Source organism: Ciconia boyciana, chromosome 1, assembly GCF_034638445.1.
Source record: "Ciconia boyciana chromosome 1, ASM3463844v1, whole genome shotgun sequence".
Taxonomy (NCBI): domain Eukaryota; kingdom Metazoa; phylum Chordata; class Aves; order Ciconiiformes; family Ciconiidae; genus Ciconia; species Ciconia boyciana.
In genome coordinates, this window is record NC_132934.1 from 160,368,178 (window position 1) to 160,389,821 (window position 21,644).

The 21,644-nt window shown below is 37.9% G+C and overlaps 1 protein-coding gene across 1 annotated transcript in view; it reads right to left on the reverse strand.

Moving 5' to 3' along the window:
• The window catches only part of PCCA (propionyl-CoA carboxylase subunit alpha), a 300,137-nt gene that overhangs the window by 232,533 nt on the left and 45,960 nt on the right, over positions 1 to 21,644 (reverse strand). The window contains exons 5-6 of the mRNA XM_072849938.1: positions 16,355 to 16,468; positions 14,792 to 14,845 (exon numbers count right to left, since the gene is read on the reverse strand). Coding sequence (XP_072706039.1) covers positions 14,792 to 14,845; positions 16,355 to 16,468 — 168 coding nt within the window. The remainder of the gene's footprint in view (positions 1 to 14,791; positions 14,846 to 16,354; positions 16,469 to 21,644) is intronic.

Consider the following 21,644-nt stretch of genomic DNA (forward strand, 5'->3'; position numbering starts at 1 on the left):
GAAACCCTCAATTTGCACAACCTTCTAGGGAATTTTGGAGAGTCTAGCTGTCGGGCACTATGAAAACTCATTACAACCAGAGCACACTCCACCCACTGGGCACAGGATCCAGACAGGACTACCTGAAATTGCTCCTTGCAGCTGGAAATAACAAGGCCACTTACCTCCTGAGCTTCCTATGCCTTCTAGATGAAAAAGCCAAGACATTCTTGAACATAGAAAGACAAGAAAGGAAGAGCACATGCAAAGAACTAGCAGGACATGAGCTGAGCAGGAGGGGGATAAAGATCAGCAAGATGTTTTGAGAAGACATGCATTAACATGTATAAAATTTACAAATATGCTAGAAGTGAACAAAGTTTCCCAGCTAAATTAAATATACGTGTGCCCAATGCAAGGCTTAAATATTGTCTGAAGCCAAACACTGAAGAGTGAACAAAAAGAAATACTGAGCCTCCAAGTAAGGCAAGATTCCCATGGAAACAACAAAGCAACTACGTAATGTAAAACTGTGACACTGCCTACACACACACACGAGACCCAAATGAAAGCAATCTTCATTTGGGCATTTCTATCTTTTGGGCAACCTGCTTTTAAAAAGCTTGATGTTATTTTAGTGTGGTGGCTTTGAATTTAATACCATAAGATTAAGCACAGCTTGCCAGCAAGCTGCCTTGCCCAAAAATCTGGGCAGGGAACTTATTCTTTCAAATTCCAGCCAGAGCAAATTAAGCTGAACTTCTCTGGGTGGAATAGGTGGAAGCACCACTCTGCAGCACACCTGCTGCCTGCCTTTGAAAAGCAAATTTACACACTGGATTCCTGAGCAGCCCTTTTGTGCTAAGAAGCATGTTCTACATATACAGACATACATACACTTTCAGCTTTTGTTCATGCAAAAGCTCATACAGTATTTGGGTAGCCCACTACAAAGACAGTCAGGCATTTGCCAAAAGAAGTCACAGTTATGCAATAGGGCTGCTATGGGAATTATTTATCTAGATTATTAAAACAGAATCCATGAATAAAAGTAATAGTCTTACAAAATTCAAGTGTTTCAGTTGGGTACCACCTTAAAATAACATGTTCTTTCTGCAAGAGTAATAAAAATATGCACATAAATGAAATAAGAGATTGCAGTATCCCTTACAGATGTTATTCTCTGGCTTCCTAAAGGATGCAGAAACTCATGTACACTCACTGTCCTCCTTAAGACTAAAAATGTTTAAATCAAGTTTTGGGGCACAAAAATTAATGTACCACTATGTCACAATACCTATTACTTAAATTGAGCAACTTGAGAAGTATCCTTTGAACATTGCAGTACGGGCTGCATGGGTGTCGAATTCACTAGATGCCGGCTACCAAAAATCTCCCTGAAGACAGATATGGTTACGGACTACACCAAATTGGCTGACAAGAGTGTCTCTCACTCCATAAAAAGCCAATTCAAAATTTAGACTAAGAGAACAAACAACTCCCTCCTCCCCCATCCCCCAAAAAAAACCAAACCAACCAACCAACCTGTAGGAAGATCTTTTACATTTTGAGGTCAGACCCTGACCTCAAAGATCAAAGAATCATTAATCTACTCAGACCTACCTTTGGCGCAGTAACAGCTTTGCCCTAGCATTCACAGTTATAAGCCATTCCTACCAGATGGCATGCAGGTAGCGACAAACCACAACTCTTGCTCAACGAAGAAAAGGATCAAAGCACCAAAAGGCCACAAGATCCAAAAAGCACACAGTTCACCTGCCTTTAAGACCTGCACAACCCTGCACACAACTACATACAGTAAGACAATACCTTTGAGTACAACTTAATCTTACTTAGATGACAAGGGCAGCAGCACACACAGTAGCCACCATTTGTTTAGTTAGCCATCAGGAAGCACATTCAGCCAGGCAGCAGGAGGTCAGAGCTAGAGGACCTGTTCAGTAGAGACTAAGCCCTCATCCCAGAAGCCTGCCCCTCCGTAAATCTGCAAGAGGGAATCTTAACCAGCATGACGTTTTGACTGAAAGCACTCTTCACTCCTTCCCTATTTGAGCCATTCAGAACCAGAGTCTAACACTATGACATAAGGCTGCAAATATTTATGAAGTTGCCACTGGAAAAAAAAAATTCTAAGTTTAAAGTGTAAAATGTTCTCCCCACTCTCGCGCAAGCTCCACTCAGGCATCCTCTTGACTGTTTTTCTGCTGATCTGCCTCTTTCCCATGCCTAGCTGTGAGTATCTCCAACTTTTTCAGAGTAAAGAACATGCAAGTGTCCTAACCACAAGGCCAAGTATCTGACACGAGTTTATCCAGGAAAAACAAACATACATTTCCCCGGATTTTTTTATTATGAGCCAAGAAAGATGTCTTAATCAAAAAAATGTCTTCCCAGGAACATCTATGGATATGTCGCCACCTGTTAGCTCATAAACTATTAGTTGTTGTCTAGTCACAGTCTTGATCAACTGAGGTTCTAAATTACCACTTCAGATTCCTTCTACATGTTAGCATAGTGCTAAAGGCACTATCATTCTTCCCAGACAACCCAAGAAGTAGCTCTTTTGCAAATTAACAATAGCAATTCCAAATTTGACCAAAGCAGCTATGAAAATATTTCTAGCGTGTGAAAAATATTCAAATGACTCTACTTTCTGCAAACATTCTCATTTAAATATACGCACCTAATGTTCAGATAGGCTAATAAAAGGGTTCACAAGTTCTTACACAATGAACTGGCAGGTTTTATTCACAAGAATGTTCTGGAATATCTTTTGCTGTTTTTCCCCCATTCTAAATGTTTAATGCATTCCCCATCCCCAAACTGTATAATAAGTAGCTTGAATATAAACAGTGTTCACAATACCTTAGAGAGAGAGTGGGAAAGAGTAAGCACCAGCGCTCTTTTGCTAGAGTTCTGAAGAACATGTCAGTATGATCCTAACGGGCATCTGGAATAAAAATGCTTAGCTGTCTGCGTACATATGTAAATTTAGCAATACCTATCCTTTCGGACAGAAAATATATGCAGGACTCGCTACAAAGGAAAGTATAATTTCACAGTATAAGTTTCCGCATAGCGCTCTGTAAATAGTCAGAGCAGCTTGGAAAACAGCAAGAATATCACTCCATCAAGAATACACTTAGTTAATCATATGGTTTTATTACCAAACTAAGCTGTTGCCACATGAAAGCATCAATTTTCCCCAAAAAGCTAGCAACCTTTATCTTGCATCTCAATTGCCAGCCACAATCGTACTGCATCCCAACACATATGTATTTGCCATTACAGCAGTGAACCACACACATCTTCAAGCCAAGTCAGTATCAGATGAGGCAGAGGAAAGAAAAAAGGGCAAGAGCAAATACTCACAGAGATCCCTATCATCATAATCTGATAGCAGGAAACTGCACAGCCTGTAAGATCATTTGTTTCTAGGACTCACTGAACAAGTATTACTTTCCTGTGCCACCTCTGAATGAGTAAGTAACCTGGTTGGGATGTCTATCTAATGTACCACATTCTCATATTAAGAGAAGGCCTGCTAAGAGAGGAATTTTGAGGAGAAAGGCCGTAAAGGTAGTTACAAAGAGAGAGGGGTTTGATTGTAAAACCTACCTGAAGTAACCTTTCTAGACATCATCTTTGCATTTTCCTGCTGCTCCATGCATTACTAATCAGTGACCCACTGGAAACTTCAGCACCCATTAAAAAGCCTGGCAGGGTATTTGGCTTTCAATTCTTCTACTCAGTTTATTCCCAACACAAGTATATTCATCAGGCTTAAAAACAACTCTTGAACAAGGGCAGCCACTCAGCAATGAAATGTAAATTACTGACATGTGCTAAAACCTGGACTTGCCACTGCTAATGAGCACATTAAAGGAAAAAAGCTCACTAGATATTACTGCAACCTTTTCACTTAACCCTGTGTGTACTGAAAGCCATAATTTAGTATCAATTAAAGAACCCATCTCTAAACAGTGAGACCCTGTTCAGCAGGTGTATGCTTCCTACACAATTCTGATGTAAAAATTATGAAGATGGACAAAGGTGCGAAATGTCCAACCAGGAATATGTGCACACTGATAGCAGTCTTATTTTTCATCTGAGTTTCATGAAACTGTCCAAGAGGTCAGTAAAAAAAATCATACACACATCCTGACATACATAAATTGCTAAGTTTACAAAATTAATGGTGTCAAATCTTAGGTGATTAAATAAAACATGATTTGCTATCAACAAGCCCCAAGGTTAGGAAGTCAACTTGTAGCAACTTTTCCCATCCTATTATGCTCACAGAGGGGTGCAGATACTGAGAAAAATCTTCTCCAAACAGTAGTGGCCTGCACAGTCGGGGAAAACAGCACCTTTGCCTCGATAGCATTTGTGCAATAACAGCCCCACTAAATATACAGTCGCTCCAAGTTTCAAAGCTTTTAATAATTCAGACTAGCAATACTGCAAGAAGCAACTGTAAACTTATATGCGGGAGAAGGGGGAGACACAATGTTTGGTGAAAACCATTCCTCCCACCCTCTTTGTATTTTGCGGGATGAAGGAAATTATTTAAGATTATTTGGTTAGTTAAGTTCTTGAAATGCTTCTATTACATAACATGTTTGATAAGCATATAAACAGACACCACACAGAACTGATTTTCAAAACCTAAATTAGGTACCTAAATCAGCTTCAATTAAGTACCTAAATCCCTCTCAGTAAGGTTTCTGTCAAACACTAATTCAGCTATAAACAGGTTAAAAGGTTATCAACTTCAGTTGCTTATTTTTTCCTCTTACTCCCTATACCCCACTCCCAAGCTACCATGCCTTTGAGTCTGCCTCCATTTCAAGTCAGGCAAAAACTCCTTAACTTGATTCTGCCAGAATCATCTGTGTTAGCTTAAAGACTTTACTAGGGGAGTTGGGAACAGGGGGGAGGGATGTGTTTAAACAAAGATAATTTTAAGAGAACAGGGCTACGAAGTGACCACACATACAGTCATTCCAGCACATCCAAGGAGGGCAATATTTCTTCATGGGAACAGACAGCAACAAGCCACTGGGAGCAGTAACCTCTTCAACCAGCATGGTCACAGTCAGAACAGCAGTCTGACCACAGGCTAGTAGCCTGATCTTCAGGAGCTGAACACATGGGTTGGCATTCAGGGAGCGAGTGAGCAGCAGATGCTAGGTTCGACACAACACATCACCTAACTTTAGGAAATCAATTTTAATATTTGTGTTAATTCAAAACTTCATTGTTGAAGACAATCCAACTGCCAAGTATTTTAACTGTTTTCCCCAAAAACACATGCGTAACAACTCTAGCAGGAATTGTTCAGTCAACCTATTACTCTAAGTTATCAATGTTATTGATCGCTATCATTCAGTCTGAAATAGAAATGAATGAAACACGCTGTGCAAATAGACAAGCTTATTTGTAAGCCAACTTTCAAATAGAATTAAAGATAAAATGAAAAGGCAAATGCATTCATAACAATGAGTAGGAAGTCTTTTAAAGTTCCAGGGAACTATTTAAAAGATTTGCAAAAATAAACCACTAAACACAATTAGGCAGCTGCAAATAATCTATTAAATTCTTACTCTTGCCTGGAGGTCATCATTCCTGTTGCACTGGCTAAAGGCTTTCATTGACAAAAATTGACAAACCAGGTAAGTTACCATCAAATAGTGCTTATGTTGGTATGTGTTCATAGATTTTTGTTTGAGCACCTCTCCTATGAGGAAAGGCTGAGAGAGCTGGGACTGTTCAGCCTGGAGAAGAGGAGACTCAGGGGGATCTCATCAATGTATACAAATACCTGAAGGGAGGGTGCAAAGAGGATGGAGCCAGGCTCTTCTCAGTGGTGCCCAGTGACAGGACCAGAGGCAATGGGCACAAACTGAAACACAGGAGGTTCCCTCTGGACATCAGGAAACACTTTTTTTACTGTGAGGGTGGCCAAGCACTGGCTCAGGTTGGCAAGGGAGGTTCTGGATTCTCCATCCTTGGAGATATTAAAAAAACATCTGGACACAGTCCTGGCAAGAAGCTCTGGGTGGCCCTGCTTGAACAGACGGGTTGGATCAGAGGACCTCCAGAGGTCCCTTCCAACCTCAACCATTCTGTGAAATAAAGATTGTATTTGATATGTAAAGCAGAAACCAGGTCCAACTGTATTACGCATCCTACAACCATACAGTAAAAATACACAACCAGCCTGAAGACAGTGTAACAAAGTAGAAGATACTAACTGAATGGCTAAGAAGTTACCAAGTGACATTAAAGAGTAAATACTGCAAAATCTTATTTAACCCTGACATGCCTGAATATAGCTTGCGCTGTATCCTTTACAGCTTCCACTGTTGCTGTAGCTGGTGGATCTATGCAACAGTAAAAAAATAAAACTGAACTTTTCCCATGTTTCATTGCACTTTCAGTAACCAACCATATCTGGCATATTAACAGTGATCCCCTCAACATGCAGAGGTAACTAGCACAGTTCTCATAGACCCCAGAAAACAATGACCCCAAAGAGGCTAGACAACAACCTCCTGCCCAGGAAGCAATTTTGAAACAATTGAACCTTGTGGTATACTGAACAAACAAGTAGGTTATTCTTGTTGCTGTAGAAACTATTCAGAATATTTGAGCACTTTACCTTACACCAGCAACATAACATACTGTACAGGTATTAAATGCCTATAAGAAAAGTTTTAATCAAGACAGATACAACAATATAAAAGGAACCAAACAGCAGCATAAAATAAACCCTAAGTTTATAGAACTTTAAGATCAAGTTCTAGTAATTGAACATGATCTTAAGTACTAACTTCAAGAAAATACTTCCTGAAGTAAGATTAGAGTCAAAGCACACACTGTGAAAAACAAAGCTCCACAAAAAAAGTCTGCCCAGTCCAGGATAATAGGTCATCTTTAGAAGCATGTTAATCAAAAGCCTTTCAGCTAACATCTTTTTCCACAGCTAATGTAGAAATCACTCATGCCTTTGAAAGAGCTGCCAGTCATGATCCTCCCTTCATAAAGCTCATTCCTGGTCTCAGTAGATCCATTTGGGGTGAAGTATCAGAATGTGATCTAAAAGTAGAAGACGTTACTCCCCTAAAACTCAAACCAGAAAGGCCAACTAAAGAAGGGTATGAATTAGGCATGAAGACTCAGCAGAGCATCTTCATTCTCAGAGAGTCACTAAAATAGAAGATGACACAAATACATAGTATCATTTATTGCAACATATAAGTGTCTTCAAGCTAAACACACTTCTACAAGTAAATATAGAAACTTTTTCCCTTCCCTCAAAAGTAATTACCTCTTAGCCTTAGGATGAAAGACATTTAGTACATTCATATCCCTCCTCATGTGACACATCACTATCAATAACAGAAGTCCTTGTGTATGAAAATAGAGTATGCTGTAAGACAACTTTCTTGACTAGTAAAGAGTAACTTCAGCAGACAGATTTTGGTTCATAACTTGCTGCAACTAGTGTTCAACTACAGAAGAGAACAGAGGATAAAACAGTGATAATTGGGAGAGGGAAAATGGTTCTATCACACACACATCATTGTTTCAATATATTTCAACTCTGTAGAACTACACACACAAAAAAAAAATCTATCCCACCACTAAGTTGCATTTGTCTTTAAAGTCAGAATTAATTTTCTTGGTATGCATATTTTAGGAAGAATATATACAAACCCTTAAGTATTCAATCTGTAATGTAAAACTACTGAACACAGATCATACATGACTATAAAATACATTATTTCTTAAAACGCAGGCAGAAAACTGAAGTGATTATTAAGGTAGCATCATTTTTGCTGAATTCTAAGCTGAAGCTTCATCTGCCTTGCCACAAAAGTAAATTAAAATCTACAGGGCAACAGGAGTTCTTATTCCAAAGACATATCATCTCTTAACTGTTCAGGTCTAATCTAACTCCATTGGTTTCAATGGGACATTTAAAACTGATTTAGAAACAGAGAAGGACATTACATTTGCAAGGTTACCACACTAGCTTACATCAATTATACTAGAATAGGACAAATTAACAAATCACCTTAGCTCAGAATGGACAGAGTTTGCCATAACCAGACAAGCTTCCCTGCATCACTGCAAATCAATAGCAGAATAAAAAGGCAGAAAGTGAAAGGAAACAATATTACCTACATAAAAAGAGAATTTCATAGCATTAACACTTGAAAGCCTTCTGTTATTGCAAGGAGGAAAACCACAGGTATATACAGTTGTTAAGATAGTTGCATTTGTGGAAACAGAGCAGTAAGTTTTTATTCTCACAACCAGACGCAGCAACAGTGGAAGAAAGAGGACAGAACAAAGCATTTCAGAATCAACGTGAAGGATTCCTGTAAGCCTGGAAATAAGTGCTATTGCAGTGACATTGCATGTCAAGAAATAATGAATTTTTACAAATCAGGATTCCACAAATCCATTCATCTGCAGAACCACACACCCTAATAAGCATGCCAAAGTGCTGCTGTTGAAAGGCATCTCATGGGAAATATTAAATGACTTATGATAGTCCAGATAAGCAAAAATCACTCTAATGTATTCTTTAATCACAAGCACAGCATTAAATCATACCAGAAGTCATGCAAGCCCACAGATCATCCACTGAGAGTCTCAAGTTGCCAAACATTACTATTTAAATCAAGATGGTTTGTGTTTGTGTTTTTTCTAAGAACAGTTGCACATGTTAAAGCTTTCAACCTAAGCCACTTTAAGATAATATGTAGCTTTAAAAAACGCAAGTTAAAAATAAAGGCTTACTCTAAGTGAAAAACAAACACAAACAGGTCAAGACTGCCATGTCAGAGGAAGTTGCTTAATCAGGAGATCAAGAAAAAAACCACACTAACATTATGAAGTTTAGGCAAAAGGCTCAAAAAGGAAGGAGAGCATTTTTGTCACAAATCACACAAATCTTTGGCAAAACACCACCCTGCATCTTTAAATACATGCATACAGGTTATACACATGTATATCCACAGGTCTTGTGGAAACGTACCCCGAGACCTGGGGTTTTGCTTTGGGTTTTTTGTTGCTTTTGTGGGTTTTTTTAAGTTTAGACATAAGCATGCACTACAAAAAAAGTACTCTAGCTATATACAACAGTTCCTCAAGATAAAGATTTGGAAGTTGCAATAGAGTAGAACTTGTATCAATTTGTTCTGTAGCATAGGCAATCTTAAATGGGACACTGATGACACAATGTAAGCCATCATATGCTTTTAGCAAAGGTCTATGAAGTTTTCTACAGTAAAGGAGTAATACAGTCTTCCTACTTTCACACTAGGAAGCATCTAAGCAGATAGTTCAGATGACTCAATTTCATTTTTCTAGCTCACATGCACTAGCAGAGGACTAACATCTGATAAATACTGCCCATGATTTAATACATGCACTATTTGTCCCTCCCATGGATTTTACACAACATGATACTGCAGATGATTTAGACTTTTTTCTATGAAAAAAGTTTACTTGGGATTAAATACAAGAATAAAAGTAACATTCAGAAGCATTCTGCCTCAGAACAGTAAGTAGTCATCCATCAACATTACAGGCTCACAGGCAGAGCTTTTCTGGGGCACAAATTGGTGACTTGTTCACCTAGACAAGTACATTGCCTAACCTTTATCACCGAGGAGGGACATAGTCTCCAGTCTCCACCAGACAAAGCACCTTAAGCCACCACAGGCTGCTTTGGTAGGCAATGACATACTATGCATTGCAGGACAGAGTAAGAAACCCACATTAACAGCTCTGTCTGCCCCACTCCTTGAAGGATACAATCTCTGCCATAAGCAGCTTCTTGACACCAAGCTTCCAAAGCTGCCTTTTTTCAATGACCATTTTGCAATTTGGAAAGCACAAATGCTAACCAGACACGTGAATTGCCAGGTAGGAAGGCAATGCACGTGAGAACAGCATGAGAATCATACCAAATGCTTCTCAAAAATGTAACATCCATTGAATCATGATAAAGGAACTTCACAATTTGCTTACAAATAACAAAGCCATGCACAACAATTGTAAGGAAACGCTGCTGCCATTAAGAGTTTACATTTTAAAAGGTGACAATCCAATAATTAGCTGTGCATAGGGCTATGGATCCACCTGCACAAAGTTCTTCACAGGTCAGACGTGTCCCCTTACAGAAGATGACATATGTTGCTCTTTGTTTTACCTTTTCCATCTCAAACTTAACAGCCATTTACAAACATGTGATCAACCATTTCCATATACATTGTTTGCCCATTTATTTCAGACAATGCATTTTTGGGTTTTTTTAATTCCACCAAGAATGTTAATCTAGCTTCAAAGGTAAAGAGAAATAGTGCTGGCTGCTTTGTTCTCCCCTTAGTCATGCCGAACCGTAGTCACTAGAAGGGCACAAAAGATGTATAAAAACAGGTTCCACTAGGAACTCCAAACAGGTCCGTATCTTATTGCAAAATTGAATCCTTTTGTCCCACCGTGTTTATGGCTTCTAATGCAAGAAGGGGATTTTGGCAGAGGGTAGTAGCTGGCTTTTTTTGCGTCAAGAAACAGAGCATCAGGATAGTATTGTCAAGGCTGCATTCAAAAGAATATTCCAGACAAGGTTGAATTTGTAACCTTAATTCTTATCATTTTGAGATTCATGCACAAATTCCATAGGTTTCTTGGGGAATACACACCACAATGCACCACCTATGAAAGTAGGAACTCTATCATACACATATGTAAAAGAGACAAAAATACACTGACAATATAAATACTGCAAACTGGTATTTTTCATACTAGACTTTGCAAAGGAATAGCGTTCATTAAGCTGATTTTTTTTTTTTAACAGTAGCTTCCCAAGGGACTTTTATGGCGGAGGGGGAAGGGAAAGTTCATTTGTGTTTTTAATTAAAAAGGGGAAAACCAATCCCACTATGAGCAACTGCAACACCAAGTCACCATGCACCAAGGTTTAAGCTTCTAACCATTATCAGGAAGCAAGAACATTCATAACTTCAACTACAGGAGTAAGACTCCTACTTGCTGCTAACATCAGCTAGACCACAGGAAGTAGTGCTGACTCTGCAATGACGACTGTGCAACCCAGTTGCACGCTTGCTTTCTGTCACTCTTTTCTCCCCCATTCACCCAGGTAAAGAAGGGAGGAAATAAAGACTCACTGGGACCATGGGCTAATCCCAAAGTATTCAACATGTGAAGAGACCTCCCCACCGCAACAGCTGCCCTGGAGGTTTGCAAGCAAGGGAAGGAAAATGGCAATTTCAGAAAAGTCTATCTTTCAATGACAAGCCAACCAAAAGGCTCATCTTAGTCTCAGGGCTTTCCCTTTGCCAAATTTCAAAGGCCTGCTGCAGACAATAGTGGTGATAGAGCTTCTCAGAAAGGGTCTGCATTAATTTTATATAATGGGAAACATTAAGCAAGCTAACCTAAATACAGAGGTCACTAGCAAATTCTTCTAAAACATGAAGGAACAAATTGTTCTTGCAGCTCTGCATAGCAGCCAGCAAGAGATATTAGCAATTTTTTTTAACATGGCAATAGCTTTCAACTGCGCCTTTGGATTTATGTCAATACCGAATATTATGTAACTATTCCTTGAAGGAAGCAAACTGCTTACATGTAAATATATTTGCATAAACTACAAGTAACAAGTTATGCACTGAATTTTACAACTTCAATGTACAGATCATTTTTATAAAGCACTGCAGAAGTTTGAAGATGGATAGCTCAAATTTCTGAATTAAAATTAGAATGCAAAGTAAGATTCTAAGGAGCTATACACTCACTCGCCCAAACCCACATTTTGTTATTCTACATAATAACTAATGTTATCAGCATTATCTTAAAAGTTTTCAAAAGATTTCATATTACAATATCAATCTTTAAGAAGCTGACCTTGGGGTTTAGGAAATCTTTGACAGACTTGATGTAAATGCCATGGATCTCTTTTCTGTCAGCCATCAACAGCAACCAGAATAGATACACATGAAGAAGGGACTGAATGCACCAACCTTTTTACTGGATCACAATGAACAACATGCCAGATATTCACCAACTGATTGCTTTTTGGAAATTTTGTTTTGGAAACAACAGATCATTTACTTGTGCTCTCCCCCATTCTAAAAGAGAACAAAATTAAGTTTATAAAGAAGAAAAAAAAGACTAGTAATTTTCAATACTCTAAATGTATCCATCAAATCCTTCACAAGGACTGTCTATAGCTGTGTGCTATTCCATGAATCATTTAGGCAATAATGAACAAAAAGACATGCTTTTGTTCAAATCACGCACAGTGGGATTACATGTGAACTGACCCTCCATGTGTTAATTGAAGACAAAGCTTTGCTTTGAGCTCATTACCGCTCTTACAGACAGATTGGCAAGTTTAGAAAGTTTAGTGTATTTCTCGGCTTCCAAATCTAGGTAGTTTGTTTTAAAAGTACAGATGCACACCAGGAAATAAGCCCAGATTTCACAAGTTTCATCACTACTTTTAGCACAAAAGAACAAAATAGTATATGTGCAAAGAAAGGGATAGAGAGAAAGAAAACAGAACAAGAACACATCTTTGGCAACTTCACAACAGTTTTGTAACGTTTGTTACAGGCTTTAGTAAAGAGAAGAAACAGCAGGCAAGCTTTCCTCCTAAATATATTACTCAGGGTGTCTTGAAAAAAATATAAGCAGCCCTCAGTGATAAAAAGACAGATCATTTCACCAATTCTCACTAGGCGTTTGATATTCTAGAGCCACTGACATGAAGGGAAGCATGATTATATCTTAATTGAGACTTTAAATAGTGCATTTCAGAAAGCAAAGGAGAACTACCTTGTTTTATTACATTTTTAGAGAACAGAACACACTAGGTTTCTGAAACATAATTAAAAGCTATTTTGAGACTGTAGTACCAACCCAAATTTGAACACGTTTCTAGTCACCACATTATTTCAGGAATTCACAGTTCCAAGGATGTGAGTGAAAAGATGAGAAATAGGAAGGGAGTTTGTTTGAAATAGGAAGGAATGTTTGTACTTCTTCCATTTCTGCTTAATCCTGACAAAAAAAGTGTTACAGATTGTCATGTCACCAATATTGTAATTTGCATCACCAAATAATAATCAGATTACTAGGAAATGCACCCAGTGTAGAGTAGTAACTATCAAATTTCAAACTTTAGCAGCAAAATATACAGCAAAATAGCATGAGCAAGCACTTCTGTTTCATTAATTTATTATTAAAAAAACAGGAACTGCCACCTAAAGCCAGTTATCCTGCTGGTCCAATCCAGTAGGAAAACAGTTTGTTATAAATTAACCCAGGAATCTTCTCTCTAAAAAGAGGCTCTGGTACATAAAGCAGAACAGTGATAGAAAGTTGCTAAAACTGCATGAAAATAACATGCAAGAGATTACCCCAGATTTGGTAAATCCTGGCAAACACCAAGTGTTGAGAATTCCTTTAAACTTTAACATCACCACCACTCAGCAACCAGCAGGATGCGTTCAGCATCACACAGAACCTCCACTTGTTTTTATGTGGGGGCTTTTAAAAAAAGCACAGCAACTGAGAAGTATAAAAATTTGAGATTTCATTCCCAAATAATCTCCTTGATGAGCAAGTTGTATTCTCTAACACCAAACAACCAACTAAATAGTAAAGGTCTATACTACAATTAGAACTCAAGCCAAAAGGGACATAGTTATGGAAGATATGTGGAAACAACAGCTATTCCACAAATGCTAAGAACAAAACAGCTAACATTTTATAGAATCACATTCCCGATCTGTGGTTTTACCCTGAATCAAAAACGTGTAAATTACTCTCAAAACCAGCAACAAATTTATCTTACTGCCTGTAGAACAAGATGCTTTTTCAGCTATATGGTTCATTTACTCCATAACAAAGTTGGTAGCTGCAACAGCTTTTTAGTGGAAATTTCAATATGTGCTTGTCCTTATTCTCAGTGAAACCAGTAGAAAATAACACATGACCTGCAGTGACTACACATACAGCACCCACTCAGGATTTTGCTCAAGCATTGTGCGTGTAACTTTCTCCTAGTGCTGCTCAAATTTATAAGCAGCTGCATGAAAGTTTTTGGAAAATAATAAAATCAGTAAAAAGGCCATATATGAGTTTCTGTGATATACAAAAACCCTACTGAAGTAAAGAGGTTGTAAATAATAATTTCTATAAATTCAGACATGAAGTGAAAACAGCACCCTCTTGACTCTCTTTGGTCCTTTCAGAGAATGCAGCTCCACGATACACGTCCTCCAGCAGAGATGCCAGTTTTTAAACAGCTTTCTATTCCCATCCTGAGAGTGCAGTTCAGCACCTTCTCAGGGCTGCTGATACAGCTGTTCACCAGCTGTGCTATGAATCACCAAAATTATCACTTAAAAACAGATACTTTTAACCTAGATAATTTCAGTGACCCAGTTTTACAGATCAGCCTCATAAACAGTACAGGCACAAGTGAAAACACCAAAAGGTTCTTATACCCTTGGTAAAGTTCTTACAAACAGGCACCTCCCCTTTTCCCAAAAGAAAATACAGGCTGCGATTAAACATTCAAAATGCAAGAAACCCACACGTACAGAAAGCATACTGAAGTCTCCTATCTTAAGGTATCTTTTAGATGTGCCTTGAATTGGTATCTTGACTCCTCAGATACCTTGGAATGAATATATGCCACTGTGCATCACTCACAGCCAAGCAAACAAAAATAACTTACCAAACGTCTAGCAAATTCTTTGTTTTCTGAAAGAAATCCATATCCTGGGTGTACCTTGGGGGGGAGGGGAAAAAAAAAAAATCAAGCTGATTGAGTTCTGAAGCTAGGCACCAAATTTGCTAGCACCTTTTTAGACACTGGGTAAGGTGAAGTAGACCACTAGTAGACCACTTAAGAAACCATCTTAACACACTGATTTATCTGTCCTAAGTCAGTGTAAAGACTCACTGGTTGAATTGCCATTTCTGAAATAAACATTCCTTACTTGACTAGGGAGAAAGGTGCTGTTTGCAGAGCAACAGGCACACTCCCTTCAGTGTTTTCCCTTCTGCTCTTTTTAACTTCATTTTGCCACATTTATCTCTTTGCAGACTTCCACAGATATGCTCATCCACACTCTTCTCAGTAACCACTATAAAGTACGCCTCACCCCAAAATATTTCTAGCACTGATCACAAGAGTGGTCTTAAAGTCCACAGTCATAAGCCTCCTACCTCTAGTGACCCTTGCTGCAGAACACAGTTTACTGTCTCATTACTCTAAGTCATGCATGCTTATGTGCCTAGTTTGCTATTCACACTCCAATATACACCCAGCATAATTACTTGAGAGGAGGGTGGGAAAGTTTTAATTTTACTTCTCCAATTCACATAAGGTTCTTGATCTAATATACTCTGATAGACAAAGTATAAGCCATTTTATTCCCCTCTTTAAAGGGCCTAAACAACTGGGTTCCATACTCAGAAACTCAGAGGGAAAGAAATAGTTTTCTTCTTTATAGGAAAGTTTTTGGCCCCTGAAAGCATTATACCAAAACATCACCTTTGAAAGAAATTACAACGCTGATCCAAACTGTTCCAGAGTAATTAGTGTTGCTCATATACACCCATCAAATTTTAATAAATGCTCTGTGTTCAGTAGCTCTGAATAATACATTTATTACACTGACAGAACAAAGAACATTAGACATGTGAACATGACTACACATTAGTTTTTCCAACCGATTCCTGTTAAGCTTTGAATCTCTGGCCAATTTGATGGGAGAAAGGCAGAATAGCCCATATTTACACATATAAGCTAACATGCATTTTGTAAACATTCTGAAACAAAAATAATTATGGGATGCACCATTTACCTTACCTTCCTGCAAATAACATTTATATAATTCAGAAAGTGATTCAAACTAAGTTTAAGCAAAAGCCCTTTTAGACACACTTTGTAAAACATTCAAAAAAGCCATTATGGCATATAAAGGGTTAGTGCTCAAAACTAATTGGGATTTTTTTTTTCCCCTAGCAAATTTGGAAATGAACTGAAGCTGCTCCCTGGTGTGAAAGCTGAATCCAGCAGCCACCTGCAGGATCAGCAACCAGTGCTGCCAGATGCTACAAAGCCTTTGATTTCCAGTAGCGATTTCGGACACATTTAACTCATGTGACATGAACTAACTGGAATAGCATATTCAATCACTTCCCCCCCACACCTTTAAAAAAAATACAAACTCTGGCTTTTCTGCTTTCTATATATGAAACAGCTGCAGCAGATAGACTCATTCAGACTCACAGCTTGGGCCCTGGTTTTCTTAATGACTTCCATGATGGCATCCATGTTGAGGTAGCTTTTGCTGGTGGGAGCTGGGCCAACACAGACAGCTTCGTCCGCCATTTTCACATGAACCTGAAGAGGCAATATTCTGCATTAACAGATGCTCCCAGCAAAAATAATTGCCATCATCCTGAAATATGCACACAAATCTGATTGTTTCAAAGATAATTTACATACCATAACCACTCTAAAATACACACTGAAATTACCAACATTGACATACAAGAACTCACACAATAACATTAAATCTTATTTCATTTAACTCCGAGCTTAAGTCACTGTCAAAATGTTTTATTATTCCAATATATTATTTTGAATTTGATTAAATAAATTCATGACAAATATCATTTCAGCTTCCTATACTGATCATCTATATGTAAATTCAGACTAAAAACTACTTTGTTACACGTAACCCGGGTAGTCTAATATCTTAATACTTAATAACAAACATTCATGACCAGTTCTAAGCAGGCTCCCCAGGAAGTTGGGGATAATTAGAGTGAATTGAATGAAGGGATGCAGTGAGTGTCCCTGCACAGCATCAGGTCAGCACCATGCACAAATTAAAGCCTATGACTAAAGAGTTCAATATCACTACACGTGAACCAGAAAATCTTGAGAATTATTTAAGCAGGCTCATGTTTGATTCCTAATCCATTGTATCCTCATTTATATGCATTTGCCAAATATTTTTTAGTCAAATCTGAACTATACAAAAGGGACAAACGTTTCCAACATTTTACCAGGAATAATAAAATAGCTAGGTTTGAAGTTAGAAGTCTACTTTACAACTCATGTGCATGCTTACCTTGAAGAAAGTTACAAAAGTTTAATTAGATTGGTCTTCAACATGTTTTCAGAATTCAGGATACTTTTCCTTTAAAGTAAGATACACACAGACCCAAGAAACAAAACAATCAGTTTTTCATCATTCTGCTCTCCTTTTGTAAGCTCCCTTTCAGTACGTATTTAAGAAAGCATGCCATTGCTTAAACTGTGTAAAATTTTATTAGCCATGTGTCAGTAAGACTTGTTTATACCAAGTTTGACATTTCCAATGCTTACCGATGTTAAGTTATTTTTATTTAATATTTGATACCATCTTCAGCATTCAAAAGAGAGTACATTAAAAAGGTGTTCTTTTAGAATATGAGTATTCACATATGTGAAATTTAAAGTATTTTTAGTTTATGAACACGGAATTTTGTTCTTTGTGAAAAGGAATTTTATTTGCAAGTAGCATGAAGGCTGTCAAGTATGATAAACTAAGGTTAGAAGTACCATAGCCCACATATACTATTGGCTCATTCAGAAGAAACAAGGCCAAGAAAAAAAAAAAATCAGCTAGAAACAGAGACAAGCAATAATCAAACAATATTTTGAATAATACAATGAGAAATAAATATTCAGGCAAGTATAACAAACATGTATAACAAGCACAGGAGTCACTTAAGCAGTTTACTTTTTTGTTCATTTTTATTGACATTTTTCTGAACTTTGCAAAAGTTAATCCTACCACCAGGAAGGAAAATTGACTTGCCACTTAGTTCCAAGTTCCCTTCTAGGGGCATCTCTTAAATAGCTTCTGAATTTGCTGTACACTTGAGTATCTGAGAGTTCACAAAACCTCCTGGAATCGCCATGCATTTCAATTTGAATTATTGCTTCTGTAAAGTCACAATGGTTTTATTTTTACCACTACAGCATTAGCCTCACATTAAAAACAAAGCAAAGCCAAAAAACCCTAAGCACCAGCACAGACAATCTTGCAGCAGGATTTTAATGCTTTTTAGTAAGTACACTTCAGCAACTTAAGTCAGTAATCTATTTTGATCAAATGCTATCGAGATTAGCCTGTCTGTCATCCTTCCTGGAGCACTAAGTACAAGAAACAGCATGGCCCTTGGATACCCTTATTTGCATGATTGATTTATATGCTTAAAGTTGTTGTTTTGAGTTCCAACATGGTTTACATGTCTAAACAAAGGTATTCAAGCTTAAGAATAGTTAAATATATGTTTTACAAAACCAAAAGCTCCCTTATAGAAAAGGACTAACTTAAGATAGTTAGCTATTTTTAGGTATCAAGAGAAAAACCCCATGCTCACACACTTCTCTCACTGAGACACCAAAAGCCCTGCTAGTACCAAAAGCAGCCTTTGAAGATACTGCAAAACCATTGATTTTATAAATATAAACAGTCTTGTGCACTTTTCCCCTCCATTTTCTCCCCCCCTTCTGAAATGTTTTCATTGTTACTTCAGCTCTTTGGAGTTTTGACTCTTCCTTTCCCACACTCCCCTGTAATCTGGCAAATCCATTTCTCCTTATTTACATTACTGCAAGTTGCTAGTGCCTCCTCTAGTTCAGTGCCAGTTCAGCCCTGCATACATTCTAATAAATCACACATGGATGTAACAAAACAGCGAAACAGTAGCCATATCGCATTCACATTACCCAATACACTGCTACAGAGCACCAAGCAAATCTCTCAAGGACAAGAAAGAAGTCTCCATTCCTCCCCAGTAGTTCAAAACCTCCAGATTTTCAGGTTCCAGTGACAGCTCCTCCATCTATGGATCCTTCTCATATCTACTTTTTTTATAAATTATTAAACCAGTCCACATGTAATCTGGAAATAGAGCTCTATTTCTTCTTAGTAATTCATGATGACAATTCCCCTCTCTAAGCATTTAATTTCTTTCACAATGCACTGTAGTTCATGAAGAATACTCCAAATACCATAACACAAATACACTACAGAATTTACAGTATAGTATATAGAAACATAATTACACTAACCATAATTACTAGCAAACTTTACTACAAAAGCCATCATTTGAATCTGTAGTACCAAGTGGCACATAATTCACACCACAATTCAGTAAACCTTTTCCTGTGCAGAAGCTGACTTGTAACACGGTATTTCTAGACAGTCCAAAGAATCCAGCAACTCCCTTTCCTCAAGCACTACAAGTTTCAAATATGTTTATTTTCAGATTCAAGGGTTGCTTAAGTGGTTGACTTAAATCACACGATCCTAGGTATTCAAGACTCATCCCTAACTTACTACAGCCAAAACTTCAGAAGTGTCATTTCTCCCTTTTCTGTTTTAGTTTACAAAAACAATGTCAACAAAACAAAGAAGCAAGTCCCAGGAGGTTCTTGAAGAAATGCAATTCCTTCATAAATATTAGAATTGACCCTGCAATCTCAAGCATGAATGGATAACAACAAAGGCTGGAAAAGCAGACAAACCTTAAAGTGCTAAACAGTTTATATTGCAAGTTCTAAATCATATTGGGCTACCCACGCCTCAAAAAGATACATTTTAAGCAGCTACAAGGACCTGTTCTGTTACAGAATATAAACAACTAGAAATCATGAAAAGACCCATCTTATTTGTGTAAAAGCAGTTTAATTTCTGTAAGAGTTGTACATTTAAAGTAGTATATTTCATAAGGGCTAATTATATTGCAGCAACAACAGAAATAAGACGAGATTCACCAAAACCTACTGAATCATCATTGTACAGAACCTCCACTTAATTCAAAAAGTACAGTCTAAACTTAGTCATCCAAATCCCCATATAAGTTTATTACATCTTTGGAAATCCAAACCCAAATGAGTAACAAACATCCAACCAGCCCATCACAGCCTCCTCAGCTCTGCACCTATGACAAATAAGCTACTAATACTACTCTGGATTTAACACGGAGTCCTAGCAGGAGAACATTAGAATGAATACTCTTAAATAGTGTAACTACTTTTGGATTAAGGTACAAAGACAACTGGACACATTGTGAAGTACCACAATGATTTTATTGCACAATTCTTCATGACCACGTACAGATACAAGAACTAGCTCAAGTCCAACAAGCCTATTAATTCAGAAGCAAACTGCACAAAAACGGCCACCTGTTTCCAAAGCTAGTTTAGGTCCAGGAGCCACCTTCATGGCAAGGCACCTAAACCAGTAAATCCTGCCAGATCTTTACACAGGAACAGCTTTGTGTTTCTTCACCACATTTCCAGCAAATAGGCACATAAAGCAAGGAGTCCATCAGGGCTGATTAGCCAGCCATTTTCAACCTGGACTGGTTCCAAGCACCGCTCCAGCCTGCAGCAGGGTGGAGAGTACAATAAGCAGTAATAACAGTAGCAGCGATTGGTTTTGGAGATCCTTTTTCTACATTATGTTTCAGTATTTCAGGAGGATTTATAAACCAGGTTTGGTGCCAGGACTTGCCATCATATCCCAGAAGAGAAATATCCCCATAACCCAAAATTGTGGCTATAAGCACCACAAAAACACTCAATATCCGCTTTGCAAGAGATAACCTGATTTAGAAGGGCTGCACTGAATCAGAGCTAGTAAGTACCCAAATTACCTAGATTATGTTAGCTCTCCTTTCCCTGGAGGGTAGCACATGTACTCACTTGACAGCAGCATGCTCTCTTGCCCAGCCATACTCTGAATTTACTGAATTATCCCCTTAATCAAACCTGTATCTCAACTAATAGTCATTTTGAGAGATCAAAATGAATAGCTTACTACCTAAAATACACATAGCGCTCCTAGAGATGTTCTGTTTAACACAGCAGAATCAAGGTAACCTTCTCCAGGAGTCATATAGCTGCTGCAGATTGCTAGTTGAAGTCTATATTATAAGCAAGTCGCACTTACATATGCATGTCCCTCAACATTTAAACACAGAAAAGTTTTCTTGACATGGAAATAGAATGTATGAAAAAATATTTTAAGGCAAAAAACTAACACACTTATTTTCAGTGCATATGCGATCTATAAAACAATCGAAGACACTAGGATAATTTACAGATCCCTAGCATTGTAATTATTCAGCAATTCCTGAGTTTATTACCTTCTTATGGACCTGATTCATGACAGAAGTGCTTTTCTCCCCAATTTGTTTTATAGTGATTCTCATCCACCAATTCCAAAAGGTAAAGGCTGACTTTGTCATGAGAGCCAACGGAAGAACAAAAAACCAACAACAACAAAAAACTTCTACATGTGTTTCCTAACAGAGTGCTTAATATCACCCACAGTTTCCACAGATGATTTTATACACTTCAGCAGCTTCTGATGTTTATCATGTGACAGATGCCATTTACTTCAGTGTAAATGCCTAATTAACACATACGCGCACACACTCACTCCCCCCACTCCTCCATCTCCAAGGAGGTAAATGTCTGGGATTCTCCAGTGTCCCAGTTTTTCAGAGTA